Below are 16,703 nucleotides of genomic sequence, written 5' to 3'. Positions count from 1 at the left end.
TGTATTAGCTACACTCCATAGTGCATCTGTTGCCAACTGAGAATATCAACACTCTCGACTTAACATTTGCAGATTTATAATACTCTTCATTTGTAAAACTTCTTTAGATGACCAGAAAGATTTTACAATAAAAAACAAACACTAAAACCAAAAACCCACCAAATTTTCTGCAGCCTGACATGATTAACATATTTGTACTGCATACACGATAATGTTTTCCATTTGGCTTTGCACCATTTTGTATAATTTTTCCACGCTGTTATATGCCTTTGCAGAAACAGGAGAGAAGAGCTGCTCATTAGTCCAGCATCTATGCACATTTTAGCTGTTAGAAAAACATTTACCTTTCTGACCCATAATTCTAAGGACATTTTAAAGATGGCTCCTTATTCTGAGCTAGTATGATTGCAGATGTACGTCAGCTGAGAGAGTCCCCCATGGTTCCAAAAGCCTTGATGTCCTGTTCCTCTATTCACTTTAATAATGGATTCCTTTTCTTTTATTATACGCTAGTCACTATTTGAAGGAAATCTCTCCACAGGGCCTTGTTCCATCCTTTTCAAAGCCTTGCCCATCAAAACTTCCAAAGCTTCCACATTTCAGACACAGCATAAGAAAGCCCCACCTATAGCAACTTTCACTTGCAGGCTATGCATGATGCAGCAGAATTACATCATGGCTTATAAAGGACTGGATTGCTCAGAGGAGTGGACCATTCAAGACACGGATAACGGGCTACAGCGCCTTCCAACGCAAGGTCACTGGTTCAAAGGCAGCCCAGAAATAACCAAAAACTCCTCATAATTGATATCTGTTTAGTGACTTAATCAAAGGTGTTTAGTGGTTTCAGGCTAACTCTCAGTGAACAAGCATCCACAAAACCACCGCACTGACTACCTCTAGTTGGCACAGCAGAGAAGCCAAGCACTGTATTTGAATGGGTTATGGAAACCGAGCTACCCTCTCATTCCTAGAGGCGGTCAGGATAGAGTCACATAGAAGGGACAGTGGGGGGAAGCTTGCACCACTGTTATACCTGCTCGGTGAATGAATAAAGCACTTCAGATTCCTGGGTTATCAGCTGACACCTTTCATGGACACACCATTCACAATAAATATCTGAAAACAAAACTAAGGAGGAAATGGCTTAGCAGGATACTTTGAAAGGCACTGTTTTGCCACTTCCACCTGGACATTGCTTGGAAATTATAGGACAGTCCTATCTGCAAGTGAAAATCTGTTTGTAAAGGTTTCATCTAGGGAATTTTATAAGGTGAGGCAGTATGGTCTAATGAATAGGGCAAAGGACAGGGAGTCAGGAGTCCTGCATTCTATTTCTGTCTCTGCTATTGATCTCATGTGTGACCTTGGACCAGCCACTCCACCCTTCTGTGGCTCTGTTTCCCCTCCAGCCCTTTGTCTGTCATGTCTATTTAGATGGTAAGTTCTTTGAGGCAGCAACTGCCTCTCACTATGTATTTGTACAGCAACCAGCACTACTATAATTCAAAGAATAATAACGACTTACCATCCATATCGAGACGCTGCATGATAATTGCCAGTTCTACCTCACTAGGCATGTATCCCAAAGAACGCATAGCCATGCCCAGCTCCTGCTTGGAGATAAAGCCATTCCCGTCCCTGTCCAGTACCCGAAAGGCTTCACGGATTTCTGCAATAATGAAGAAAAGAAGAAGGGTGAAATAGTATCATGGTGCATTAACCTCTCCATGCAAAGAATACACATCTCTCCTTATTAGATCAATTAGATGTTTGTTAATGTTCCTGTAATAGTAACCAGGATATATATAGATAAAAAAAATCTCCTGGTTACTATTACTGGCATATATATATATATATATATATATATATATATATATATATATATATATATATATATTATATATACATACACACACACACACACACACACACACGACCCTCAAGTTTTCAGGCATAAGACAACCACTAGGAATCCAAAAGTAATTTGTCCCTAGGCAAACTATTGCACAAATATTTATCTGAGGTGTTTCTGCAGCATCTGTTGAGCTCTGTGTGAAATGGGATGGGTGGACTGTTCTGATCTAGTATGGCTATTTCTATGGTTCTACAATTATAATCATCACACCAACCCTGGGATACTATAGACTATTTCATCAAATAGATTCAGAATGCTTTTCAGAAAAAGTAATGAATTAAGCCTTTCAGCACACTTGTAGGGCAGATAAGTTTTGTCCATCATTCAAGGAGGGTAATAAAACCATGACATTGTTGCAGGGTAAAAGAACCTAGGCACACTCCCCTGCTACATGCAGATTCATATAACCTAAGTATGACCCTCTAATGAGGTCACCCACATCACCACATCAGGACAACATCTCTCCACTATTAAATGAAGTCATACCAATCTAAATAGGAGATTTTCACCTACAGCAGTAACATGTTTGGCCCAAAAAACTGCCTTTGGAAGTTGAGTCTCTCTCATAGAAGACTCTTATCTCCCAAATGAAGCCCTAAATACTCATTTTCTTTCTTGTCTGATAAATCGTGATGTATACCTTTTAAACCACCTCCAGGCAATTTCCACCCCTCACTATTTTTCATGGCATTCCTCTAATTTATAAATGTTTTACTGCTATAAACAGCCACAGATCTATAAAAATGCTGTGAGAACCAGAGAAATCATCCATCATTCTTCCCAATCCTGGCTCAGTTTTTGACATATGATATTGTTTTTGTTTTAAATCTGACATTCACACCTCAAGCCTTTCATAGCCGCTTTAAACTCCATACTGATCAGTCATTCACTATCCTGGACTGTCCATGTTCTGCCAATGTGTTGAGGGCACTGATGGTTATCCAAGTTTGACATACTTTAGGGCTTTCTTAACATTGAAGTTTCACTATCAAATTCCTCAGGTGAAGTGGTCATGGCTGCTTAAAATGCAGGACATTTTGGTTCATGTCAATTCTGGAGTCTCAGCCAGCTGGGAAGCCTTCCTACTTTAAGGGATTTGGGGTTGTGGGGTTTGTTTTGTTAAATAGATTTATCTTTTCAACATGCATTTGGAAAGAAAACATAGGATGCTTTATTAAACACCTTTCAGGGAGATAATCAGCTATTAACAGGTTCAGTAATCTCTAATCAGTCAGCTCTTTGTAATCTCTGCTAGGATACGAACACATTCCTTATTTAACATGTCATCAGTTATGTTTATCTTACTTGTGCAGTGTTTGCAAGGATGTTGACTGATCATTTTCAGTTTACCCAGGGCCATAATGTACCTTTCAGTAGTAAAACCTACAAGAAGGCAGAGGACTCTGGGAAACTCTGTCAAGTGAACCACAGATTTTCTGATGAATATTCTCCTGACGGGGGGATGAATCAGGGAACCCCAGAGGACCCCAATGCCCTCTCCCATAATAAGAGGCATGGAGCAGAAGTCAATATTGCTAGTACCTATACTATATTCACCCACAGGGGTCCCAGAGGGAGCATTCCAAGGTGGATGGCAACATGCTACTTCCAACTGCACAAAGTAGGATTCTGAAGATTACTGGGAAAGTAGGAACATGTCTTAGAGGTGAGTTCCCCTCATCTGCTTTCACTGCCCAATCTCCATCCACTTTGCTCCCCTTTGCCCATGGAGCTGGGGATGTGCAATGAGCCACTTATCTGCAGAGATTTCTTTTGTAGTATAACTGTCTCCTGCAGAACTTATTGATCATATTGCATGGCTGGTGCCTCTGTGGCCTTTGCTTTTACAAAGTTAATAAAATGTATATACTTAAACAGATAAAAAGGGGGCTGGTGGCTCGTTGGAAAATAGGGCTCTTTTCCCTGCAGAAAATTTCATCTTCATCAAAAAACTAAAAAACAAAATATTTGTAAAATACTGTTGCAGTGTCTCATGGGAGTTATAGGTCAGGTGCCTCATGCTCCCATTCTCCCAGAAACTGGACTCCCTGGTCAGACTACATTTCCCATGATCCACCATGATTCCCCCAGGGGAGGAGAGGTTGTATACCATGCGAGTTCCATGGGCCCAGTGCATCATGGCAGATGAAAACCAGTTGGGCAGCCCAGTCCACAGAGGATAATGTGGACCAAGGGCACCAAACAACAACTCCTATGAGGTATCATGGTAGCATGTCTGATTCAAGATATTTTGGTTTCAGCTGAAAAATTAAATTTTCGTTTTCAGGTGTTTGATTTTCAATTCAAAATTCAATTTTCTGCCATAAAACAGTTTCATTGGAAAAGTTTCAACAGCCCAAGCTGGTTTGGGCACTAGCCTAGAACTCAGGAGATCAAAATTCCATTCCCTCCTTCACCACAGACTCCCTGAGTAACCTTGGGTAAGTGTCTTACTTTCTTGTGCCTCGGTTTCCCATCTGGCTAGTGGGAATACTAGTGCCCTGCAGGGAATCAGTTACAATAATAATGGATCTTCCATCCAAGGAAGAGCTGATGATATCCTAGCTCATAGTGGTATGCTGCAGTGACTTAATTATTTCCTAATAATTCTTTTAAAGCCCAAAGACAGCTTCTAAATCACAATAAATCAAAGTTCACACATACACCACTGTTGCTTTAACAAAATCTGTTGTGCATTTATCATTGCACTATAAATACGCTATTTTATACTACGGAATAATTCCATGTTTGCTTGATTGGTTTTGAAATCGGCTTTTATATGTCACCCATATAAGGCCTGATCCAAAACCCACTGAAGTCAAAGGAAAGGTTCCCGTTAATTTCAGTGGGCACTGGATCAGACCCTAATAACTATATTTCCAGTTCCTACAGGAATTAAATATGGCCTCTTTATACATAACTGAAAGACAGATGCTACCTTGTATCCACCTTCACTCCTTGCACTGGAATCACAATAATGTAAAGCGATGACGAGTCTGTTCAAATCAAGAACAGCTGGAAGTTTCAGTACATAATGCCTGTGAAGTAGCAATGAATCCCATTAACCACTGCCATCTCGAGTGACAGCTGTTTTCATATGTTGGGCTGAAGGCTGAAGCACAATAAATATTACAGTGGAATCCATTTATTTAAAAAAATAATCTTTTGACAGCTTAAAAAGAAGCACTCAGAACTACAAATATGGTAGGGATCTAAAAATGTTTTTTAAAGGAAAATATCAGGCATTAACTTCAGAAAACTTTACAAGCTGCAATGCAAAAGCACTTAAACATGTGAATAATCTACATTCATATATTGACTTCAATGTAGTATTTCTTAATCAACATATGGCAGGTTTCATTGATTTCTTTAGGAGTACTCATATGCTTAAGTGCTTTGCTGGATCAGGGTCAGAATCCCGACATAAACTTCAGTTCAAACTCTGTTCCACAGGCTTCAGAAAAATAAACTTTTAACCAAGTCTGAAACATCAACTTCTGACCCCAAATGTATCTATTTGCACTCGTGTCTATAAACAGCATTTCCTAGTGTAAGTACATTTGAGAGCTATAAATAGGTTGTACTCAAAGTCCAAAAAGCAGCTACTACCTCAGCAAGTGCCTCCTTTGTATACTTGTATGTAACTCCACCTCTTCAACATTTTTTTCTTTGTAGCACTCTTTGATTCTGCTCTCCAACAGACTCCATGCTACTGTTCGACACATCACCTAACTTAAAAGTCACACGGCTCTGGTTCCTTTTCAGGTATAGTCAAGCCAACTCTATTAGCTAACAGGTACAAAACCACAGTTCCCAAACTGTGGTCTCTGAACCTGTGGATCACATGGTTTGGCTCCCCCTTTTTATTACCAGCCATTAAATGTCATTACCAGAAGCTAAAAATACATCAGTATTTTCCTAATATCACTTTTCCAAGTGATCATGGTGGTTGCAATGACGACTGATGCTGCTGGATCACAAGTGGGACAGGAGGTGCCCATGAGCAATCACTCAGCAAAGAAGCTGTCCACTATGAAAAGTCTGAGAACTCCTTTATTTACACCAGTGGTTTTCAACTTTTTTTCATGTGCAGAACCCTAAAAAATTTAAAATTGAAGTGCTGGACCCCTTTGGAAATCTTAGGCACAGTCTGCAGACTCCCCGAGGTCCACAGACCACCGGTTGAAAATGACTGATTTAGACTACAGGCTCTTTGGGGGCAGGGACTGTTTATTAGAGCACGGCAAAAAAAGTTCAACAAATAGAGGTTTTTTTGTTGAAAAATGCATCTTTCCATGCCACAAAGCTCTCTGCAAATTTGGCCCAATTCAATGAATAATCTCCATTCAGAAAAAAACAGGAACGAAATTTCAAAGAAGTCAAAACATTTAGTTTCAACCATTTCAAAATGTTTTGTTTTGACTTTTTCATTTTGAAATGTTGTGTTTTGAAAATTGCAAAATGTTGACATTGATTTCAAATTTGGCCAGATTAAAAAGAAAACACAAAAAAAAAAATAAAAAAGCAGCCAAACACTGACAAATCAAAACCAAAACACAAATTATTTCAGGTAAACCAAAATATTTTAATTGACACTAAAATAAATAAATAAAAATAAAAATTGTCATTCAAATCAACCCCAAATGTTTGAGTTGATTCAAAACAAATTTGTTTCAGCAAAAAAATTTCAATTTGATTTAATTTGAACCAGACTCTTTTTTCAGAGTTTTTAGTTTGGTGCTCAAATTGAAAATTCCATTATTTGCTCAGCTTTACTCTCTACTATGCTGGGTTTGTACAGTGCCTACCACAGTGTAGCTCCAATTTTGGCTAATCCCCAGGCACAACTATAATAAACATAGTCATAATAATAGCATAGAAGAATAAGGGCCAGATTGTGACCAGAGGGCAGCACAGATTGACACTGCTCCGGAAGGGTGAAGCCTCTTACCCAATCCTTCTGGAGAAGCGACCGGTGGGGGTGCGTTAGTTCCAAGCAGTCCCGTGCAGGGGCTGGCCATACAGTAGCAAGCGACAGGTCTGTTCGCATTCTACTTGTTTCCACTAGGGATTTAGTATATTCCCACTCTTATGTATATTATTTGGCATCACTTTGTACGGCTGTCGCCCTTCAGTCCAACATATGTAGTCTACTCCCAAACACAGAAAACACAAATAGAACTACACATGAAGAGAAGGTGGTAGATTAAGTATCTGGGGATTTTAATATTGGGTGACTGTGTGAGATAGATGCGAGAGCTTAGAAACATGGACACTTCAAAAGACTATTATATTGACATGGGCCAGATGCTATAGGCTCAGGGATTAGTCGTACACTTTTGTATCTATAAATGTTATATGTATCATTGTGAGCTAGGGATAGCATTCTAGGTTTATGGGGGAGGGTCACCAAGCTTCCTCCAAGAACTAAAATCAGTGGGGGGTAATCATGCAGATCCTGGGGCAGATAAAAAAACTCCAGAGAAGTGCCACTGAATTGCAATTAATTGCATTGAATTCACTGAATTCAGACCAGGTTCAAGTGGCCGAGACAAGGAGAGAGGCAGTAGTAGAAGGGTCAGCCTGAACTGGCTGACTGAACCTTCTTTTTGATTCAACAATTGATATGAGATTGTAACCTAGAGGGCAAAACACTGCCGGAAGGGTTTGAAGACTGGCATCTGCCAGGGCCTCTATGTAGAAAATGGGTGATACCTGGTAACCTTTGCGTGCATGGAGGCTGTTAATTGTCTTAAATGTCCTTCCTGTAATGCCTTTGCCCTAAAATAAATGTGTTGTGCTTTATGAAAGCTGCCTGGTCACTGGTAACCCTCATTTCCCCTGAGACAGGGACAGACCTTCTGGGATCAGTACAGTGGATTGCATGGGGACTGAAAGCTTAAATTCTTCATCTGCAGGCTGAGTCACACGTCCTTGCCCACAGAATGGTGATGGCTGGAGTCTGAGACTCTAAGGGGAGTCCTTGAGCAGATCTGTAGAGGCCAGAGGTGCAGTTAACCCCTGAACCATGACAGTGTGTTCCAGCTGTAACAGCACTGGACTGAAACTCAGGAAACTTCAGTTCTTCCGGGTGATATTGGGAAGTCACTGCCCCAACTTGTGCCTTTGTTTCCCCTTCTATAAAATGGGGATAATGACCCTTGGATCTTCCTTGTAAAGAGCTTTAAGATCTAAGGGTGAAAAGTGCATCGCTCTTCTGCCACTCAGTCTAAGGACAGAGAAATAACACTGTGCAGAAGAGGTTAGACTGAATGGCAGAAAACAACAAAAATGAGATTCACCTGGAAAAATGCAAAATCACAGAACTAGGGAACAAACAACATGAAAAGGGTAAGTTGAGAGAGGGAAGGACTAGAGAAGTATTAAGGCAGAAAGAAATCTAGGGTAATATTCATTATTTATTTATTTTATTGACTGATTTCAATGTATAATTCTAGGATTCATTTCCAAAGTGCAGCTTCTGTAGTGACTTAACCAAGAAGCATCTCCATTTCAGAAGAAAACCAATTAATCTGTCTCAAAACTTTTCAACCTTCTCTATCATCCAGAGGTCACAGGGTTTGTGGATGTTTGCTTCAGCTTCTGTTTGTTGCTTTTAAAACACATTTCTCATGATGGTTTAGCCTGCTATTTTTCTCCTGCTGATTTATGTTCTACAAGTGCTAAAGGGTACAGTACTCATTTCTCAGAGTTATTTGAGCATGCAAGGGGTTTTGTTTTTAATTAATTTCCACTCTGATTGCATTTAACATCTGCACCTTCTAGTTTTAGCTATTAGGAAGCACATGGCAATTCTATTAAGTCCCAAATTCCTCTGGGATGAAGGAAAGACCGATCAGGTGAAATAGGCATTTTTTAATTTTCTTTGTGCGGGTTCAAAAGTAGACAGCTATCATAGTCCTGACCTGACATCCAGTCCAGCAAGTAATTAATTCTCTTCATCTACATCTGGCTATATGAAGATTCAAAGGCTACTTCCCCACGTACAAGAGTTACTTCTGAATTGGTTTCTTTCGATGCATTTCATTTCAGAAAAGCTATTCACAGAGGGAGTTGTTTTGGTGGTGTTTGATATTGTTTTTCCTTTAAAACTTCCTGAGCTTTCTTACCTACAGTTCAGCAGTCCATTTATTTACAGGAAATCCCTATATGACTGGGAACTAGCGGCAATTCTCATTATTTTTTGTTACATATACTGATCCAGAATGAATCACAACTCTCTGTGAAACAAATTCTACTTGGGAAATCCCTGCCTGCTAGCTAGCCTCAGACCCTGCAGATGGTTTCAATATATTTGATAGCCATGTAATACATTTGTAATTACACTGCAACTGTTGATCACATTAAGTGCTATGTAATCATTATCCGATTATTTCTATCATTGTAACCTGGGTAGCAGTCCTATATCCCTTATGTTTGCCGATAGCTAGTTTCCTTGGCTTCAATGCAGCTTTGGGTTCTAAAGTATAAATAAGTGATCTAAAAGCTGCAAATTTTATATCCTTAGTTGCCTAGTAAATAAGTTTAACAATTACTAGAGCTGGTCAAAAATTGGAATTTCCATCCCTTGGGAAATTCTGATAGTACCACATTTGTTTTCATCCCAAATCAGGATGAGGTGTCAAAATATCTTAAAAAAAAAAAAAAATTGGTAGAATGGAACGTTCTGAAAAATTTTGATTTGGAAATGTCAAAATGTTTTATTTTGAGAGTTTCGATAGAAATGAAACATTACAACATTATTGGATGAAAACATTTGTTTTTGACACTGAACTGTGTTTCTCAGAGCTGTCACAGGGTCTCATGAGAGTTGTGGTTCAGGTATCTCATACCCCCATTCTCCTTTATGGAGGGGCTCCCTGGAGGCACTACGTCTCCCAGGATGCACTGTGATGGTTCAACCAGAGGATAGATTGCTGTGCATCATGGAAATGTACTCCAGCCAGGGACACAGCTCATACAGGAGAATGCGGGCACACAGTAATGTCAAATTGACCCAAACTAAATGTTTTGATTCGTTTCACAAACGGAAATATTTCAATTTGGGTCGATCCAACCCAATACATTTCAGTTTGATTTTCCTAGTGGAAAATAGGGGGGTGGAGGAAATGGCAAAACTGAAATTTCCCCATGAAAATTCTGATTTTGTGGGAAACTGCATTTTCCATTGAAAAAACATTTAGATGGAAAATTCCCAGCCACTCTAATAATTACCAGATAATCTTCAGGAACATGTTACTATCAAATAAGTGCACTGAATAAAGGATATGTGCCAATATGAAGTAATTTTTTTAAATGATAATAAATGTCACAGTTTCAGGGTAACTTCCCCTGTATTCCCTATCCGTCATTCCTTGACAGCACCCACAGAAAGGTTTCCAGCTCACAGCCGTCACCTTTTCTGGGCAGTGAGTTTTACTCGCTCCTGACCAGGGCTTTTAAGGTCGCACAGCGTCCTGTCTTCTACGGCAATATCCCCAGCAAGCCAGTCTGCCTCAAAAGATGCTTGTGCTTTGTTCTCTCTCCCCGGACTATGAACTGTACAATTGCCAGCAGTTACAAGTTACCACACAGCTCTTTCTAAGCAAGTACATGTATTCTTCAGGTGAAAGCATACAGAGAAAACAAAACAAAAAAAAACACAACACATAAATGTTCCCATATGCATGCTAACAGCTTACCAAAGATCACCCATCAGCTTTATGGGGCCTCAGTTAGTCCAAAGTTCCCTAAGGGTGGACCACAGATCTTGTCCATTTCCTGGATCAGAAAGAAGTCCCCAAATAAATTTAAACTCAGGCTAATGAATCCAAAAATCCTTTATTTGTCTTTTGGTCTAGGGAGAATCCAATTTGAAATAGCATATGTGAGCTTTCCCACGTATCTATGTGGGGATATTACAATCTGGGTGATTTGTCCTAATCGCCACCCACAGTTTTTAGTTCCTGAAGAAGCTGGGGCACCCCTCCCTCAGGAAGTAGAATACAATCATACATAAACTATTCAGTTAATACAATGGACCCAAAAGATATTTAAACTTAATTCAGTAAGATCTCCCAAGTATATGGCAGGAAGTTGCCACATCTGTCACAGTAAATATTTAATGCCAGTTATAGGTGCTATCTTGACAGTCCTTAAGGATGTTTATCCGCATACCAGTGCAGACAGCAACACTGCGAACTTCCCATTACCCACCTATTGCCCGGCAAATATACCTTAACCCAGATCTGGAGGAAACTTACAGAGCATATAGAGTAGCTTATAATTTTATGAACCCTGCAATGTCTTGAGTTTCAGCGTTCTTCAGGAGAATATGACTGTGAAAGCCAGCTGTCAAAAGCGTTTGGAACAGTAGTGTCATTCCCATTAGAATGTCATTAGAATTAGAATTAGTGTCATTCCCATTTTATGTCATTCCCATTAGAATTGGCAATCTACAAGTCTAGTTTTTGCAATTCTCTTAGTAGCATCCTGGACACCTTGGGTCTGTCTCTGCCTCTGTTGAAAAGTAAATGGGCATTTTCCACTGATTTCAACAGGATCAGGACTGGTCCCCCTGTTGACACAGAGGATATAATCCGGAGCCCACTGAAGTCAATGGCAACGCTCCCATCAATTTAACTGGGGTCAGGATTTCACCCAGAATGTAATTGCAGGTCTGAACCTGCTTCCACTCAAATCAAGTGGACTCCTTGTCTCTCATTGGTTTCAATGATAGCAGGATCTGACCCTCAATTGGTGAATGAAATAATGCAGAATAATTCAGTGAGCAGTGATTTTAAATGGTGCACATTTTCCCCTTTATTTTCAACTGATCAGGAATAACTTCGCTTTAGTTCCCTGCATCTGAAATAAGCTTAAAAAAATAAAATACCCATTGATGAACTGCCACAAAAAATATGTTTAATTCCCAAAGGGCACAGTGCAAATTTATACTGGCTCTGATTGCTCTGTGGACCACTGCACACAGGTCGCAGTAGTATTGATTGCTCAGTCAATTAAAGTAGGTGTGAGGGAAATGTTGGTTAGTCTACCTCAACGTGTTGTTTTTTACATCTCAGGAGACCAAACATACACAACTTTGCTGAGAAAAATAGCAAGCAAGGGAGGGCTTGTCAACAAAGAGGTAACAAGAGAGAAGCATAAATCTGTGTTTGCTCCCAGCATATCAGTGCTCATTGCAAGCATCGGTGCAAAGATGATGCAACATTACAGAGGTGAAAACCATGATCCGCAATAAAGTTCTCTACTAAGAGAGGAACATTCTTCCTAGCCAACTTACAGCCCAACATGCATCACAGCTATAGTATGGCTCCTGAATGGCCTGCACTTTGGACCTCACTTAATGCACCCTCGGCCATTCCCAATTCTTCTCAGCCTCACCAGCTTCTTCCTCTCTTCTCCCTAAAACTCACCTGCTATTCCCAGCCTGGCATTCTTCTCCCAGCTGTTCTATCTCCTGCTCTCTGCAGCCCAACCAGTCCATTCCATCTATGATAACTTCAGGGCTGATCCTATCGCCTGCCAATCACTATTATCTCTTCTTCTTCTTCTTCGCTGTTTGACAACTTAGTCCAAAGAGTTCAGCAAGGGTGACAGATTGTCCCTTTCCCAGTTTAAGTGTCAGAAATGCTCAGCTTTGCATTCCCGTTCTCTCATCCAAATGGCTCATAAAACGAGTGTCTTCTTGGGCACGGGCAACCAAACAAATTATTTATAAATATCAGCATTTGAGATGGATATTGGCTACATAAGCAAATGTCTCATTTTTGTTGATTGAGCGAAGAGCTTATTGTTACAGGTCTCAGCATTTTACACAAGACCCTCCAGTACATCACAGTCACTGTGCAATCTCTGAGCTGGAAGTGTTGCCATTGCTGCATTTAATGCTATTTGCAGAATGGTTCTGTGGTCTCTCCGCACAAGCCAAGAGGCCCCCATCCACCCTGACACCTGTATAGTGGCTTTTGTATTAAATGGAAGAGTCGTCTGACCTCTTTCTTTCAATTGTTGAACCATCCCACACAGAGCTCTGTACAGAACAGGAGAAATACCAATTGACTTGTAAACCTGCAGATGGGTCCGAAATAGACAATGCCAGGGGCTTCAAAAATGTCTGCACAGAGAGTGATAGTTTCACTTCTTTTGTTTTGTACTGTGAATTGCTGTGCTGCTGAAAAGTGGTCCTATTGCCAGACCCGGAGGCCCTAGTTCTCTGTTTATCCACGCAGAAGGTAAAACACAAGCAGTGGCATCATTAGCCCCCCAAGTCCCTCATCTCTGTGATCTGGAGAGATCACAAGAGGAGGTCATAATCCCTAGGACTCATTCAGCCCTCTCTAATGAGACTGCCAACAACAAGGACAGCTGTGTTGGGGGCCTTTTGTGATGTTCACCTGGAAGCAGAGGTGACAGTAAGCCGGTACGCCCCGGTACAGTGTACTGGCAAGAGCCCATGCGCCATACCAGGGCAGATCGGCTTCCCCAGACGGCAATTTAAAGGGCCTCGGGCTCCCAGCAGCACCCCGGGCCCTTTAAATTGCTGCAAGAGCCCTGCTGCGAGAGCCCTGGGGAAACGGCGGAGGAGCTCGGGCAGTGATTTAAAGGGCCAGGGGATCTGGCCACCATTACCGCCCCGGGCCCTTTAAATAGCTGCCAGAGCCCCGCCGCCGCTAACCCAGGGCTCCGGCGGGCTCTGGGGATGATTTAAAGGACACGGGGCAGTAGCGGCAATCGGACCCCTGGACACTTTAAATCGCCACCTGAGCCCTGCTGCTGGAGGTTGGTTGTGGCAGAAATTTAAAGGGCCCGGGGCCCAGCTGCGGTAGCGGCGGCTGGGAGCCCCGGCCCTTTAAATCGCCGCCGGAGCCCCCGGCTGCCATTGCTACCCCGGGGCTCCAGTGACGATTTAAAGGGCCCAGGGTTCCCAGCTGCTGCCTACCAAATTTTGATTTAAAGGGCCCAGGGATGTAAAGGTCCCGCCTCTTCCGGTAGAGGCCCTGTCCCCTCCTAAGGACTCCAGAGTACCGGTAAGTCCTTTAAGTTACTTTCGCCCCTGCCTGGAAGTGGACTGAGACTACAAGGGTAATATTTTCAAAACACAACTGGGAAAGGAACTCCCAACACTACTTATTATTGATAATGAAAAAGAATTCACAGCCATGAAAACATATGGCTCCTCCCCCACTACAAGTGTCCAGTTAATTGAACAGCCCATAATATTTCCTGTACAGTTTAAAAAACTGCTGTTCAGAAAGCTGAATAAGGAGACAGCTATTCTTCATTGTTTTCCAAAGAAACTCCTCCCTTTCCTTTCCCTCATCCTCCTATTCCCATCCCTTTAGCGTGAATTGGTGATAGAAAGCCCTTACGCCCTATTCTACAAACCCATTGAGGAGTCCATAAACCTGAACATCTCAAAATTACAGTAGCTGCACAACAAGCCTTCATGAGTTGCAGTATGATCATCCACAAAAACCAGGGCTCCACTGTACCACCGTTTATGGACAATGAGGAAAGGCCTATTTTTCCTCCCATGACATCACTCCAGTTTTTTGCCATGAGTATTCAATCCACGCTCGCAAAAATGAAAATGTTTGCTGGATATAATAGAAACTTAAGATCCTGCTCACAGGCATTTCAAAGCCTGATGGTAATTTGACTCAAGATTATTTACCCATGATTCTCATTAATGTCAAAGAGATGATGGTTGGCCATCATTCATTAATTTCATCCTCTTCTGATTTCCCACAGAAACTGTTTATGTACAGTTCTTAGTAAAATGACAGATTCAGTCTGCAATCTTCAAGGCAATAATTGTTTGGGAAATATGACCTCTGTCTTCATTTACAGCTATTTTCCTTCCCTTCATAAAAGGGGATTATTTAGATATGGAAAACTTTCTTTATAAATTTAGTTCCCAATTTTCAAACTTGGGTGCCTAACTCGAGGCATTAAGTTCCACATTTAGGACAACATCCTTAAAACAGCTAAGCAGGGATTTATTTGCTATGGGAATGCCTCAAAGTCACCTGGCATTTGGTTCTGACACGTATAAGGACTTGGGCTTCTTTCTTTTTTTGGAACCAGTTTTGTGGGGGCAATTAATTGTGGGCACAATCATTTGTCGGCAAAAATGATTGAAGTTCAACAGCCTTCTCACCCACCACAGCACCTTTAAGTAAATCTCCATATGGTTCAGTTAACTCCATCAGTTGCCTCATTAAGGACCTATCATTGGAGCTGCTGAGTGCCCATCCAGCGCCTTGTATGATCGGGCCCTAAACTGATCAGACTACAACATCTAGATATTGCATATTATTATTCTATACACTCCTCCATCATAAGCCTGCCCACTTCAAAGACCAATTTCAACCATCCCCATGTTTCCTTTTCAATCAGCAAATTTTACCCCTTGGGCCTCAGATTCACTTCCACTAACTTTGGCCCAAAGCAACAGACTGTCTTGTAAAGACTATAATGTACCTTTGATTTAAGGTTTTTCATTATTAAGTTACTTTTCCCCCAGGCATTTTCTATTCCCCAATCCTCAACAGCTATGGATTTCTCTCTTTTCAAAATAATATTCATTATAACATGTAAATTGTTATACTGGTAGCATGTCTTGTGAAAAGGAGCATAGAGAGTCTGTTGACAAAACCCAGTCTAACTCGAATGTGCCCTTTCTGGCTCTCACTCATTACCATCTCTCTTTACTGTGTCAGAGTGAAAGGAAATGAGCTTCTCTTTACCCTCTCTCTCTCTATTTTTTTTTTTAAAGACTACACAGAGCCAGCTACACTGAATCAAAATTTCCCACGTAGGCTACACCTACACTACTTTTGGCAGCATGTAGCGTATGTGTAGCTATACACTGCAGTGAAAAGCAGGCTGTGTCCACACTGCAGAGTGTAGCTACATATAGCAGTGAAAGGCTCCGGTAGGGGGGAGTTGCTGGAGTCTTTGCCCACTGCTGGAGCCTTTCCCCGATGCCAGAGTCTTTCCCTCTGGTGGAGAAAGGCTCTAGCAGTGGGAGTCCCTACCTACAGCGGGAAAAGGCACCAGCGGTGAGGAGCTGCTAGAATCTTTTCCTGAGACAGGGAAGGCTCCAGCAGTTTTCCCTCTGGCAAGGAAAGGGTCTAGTCCAGGGGTGGGCAAACTACAGCCCATGGGCCAGATCCGGCCCGCCAGCCATTTTAGGCCAACCCTGGAGCTCCCGCTGGGAGCACCCTCCTGCACCTCAAGCCCCTCCGCAGCCCCACCCCACAGCCCCCCCCCCCGCTCCCCCCAGCCGGAACTCACACCCCACTCCCCTGCCCCAGCTCAGAGCTACCTCCCGAACCCTGAACTCCTCATTTCTGGCCCCACCCCGGAGCCCATACCCCCAACCAGAGCCCTCACCCCCTCCCACACCCCAACCCCAATTTTCTGAGCATTTATGGCCCGCCATACAGTTTCTGTTCCCAGATGTGGCCCTCAGGCCAAAAAGTCTGCCCACCCCTGCTCTAGTCACAGGGAGCTGGCAGAGCCTTTCCCCTGTGCCCCAGCCTTTTTCTATGGTGAGGAAAGGCTGCAGCCGCTGGGAGGCAGCGGGACATGACACAGCTAACAATAGCAGTGCAGACAGTGAGGCACAGCCCGGGTGAGTGGAGAGCTATGTAGGGTATGTCCTCGGGTACATATCCACAGCCTTCAGGCATACCTGTACTCTGTTTGCCTAAGCCAGGCCTTACTGTCTACTTTGCTACTTAAACTTACGATGCGG

The 16,703-nt window shown here is 42.1% G+C and overlaps 1 protein-coding gene across 3 annotated transcripts in view; it reads right to left on the bottom strand.

Moving 5' to 3' along the window:
- The window catches only part of CALN1 (calneuron 1), a 193,076-nt gene that overhangs the window by 110,126 nt on the left and 66,247 nt on the right, over nucleotides 1–16,703 (bottom strand). For all 3 annotated transcript variants that reach the window (XM_043499433.1, XM_038376153.2, XM_038376152.2), the window contains one exon: nucleotides 1,529–1,672. In XM_043499433.1, the coding sequence (XP_043355368.1) occupies nucleotides 1,529–1,672 (144 nt within the window). The remainder of the gene's footprint in view (nucleotides 1–1,528; nucleotides 1,673–16,703) is intronic.

Source organism: Dermochelys coriacea, chromosome 17, assembly GCF_009764565.3.
Source record: "Dermochelys coriacea isolate rDerCor1 chromosome 17, rDerCor1.pri.v4, whole genome shotgun sequence".
Classification (NCBI taxonomy): domain Eukaryota; kingdom Metazoa; phylum Chordata; order Testudines; family Dermochelyidae; genus Dermochelys; species Dermochelys coriacea.
Note: the sequence above shows the minus strand (reverse complement) of the source record. Positions and strands in the feature narration are given on the sequence as shown.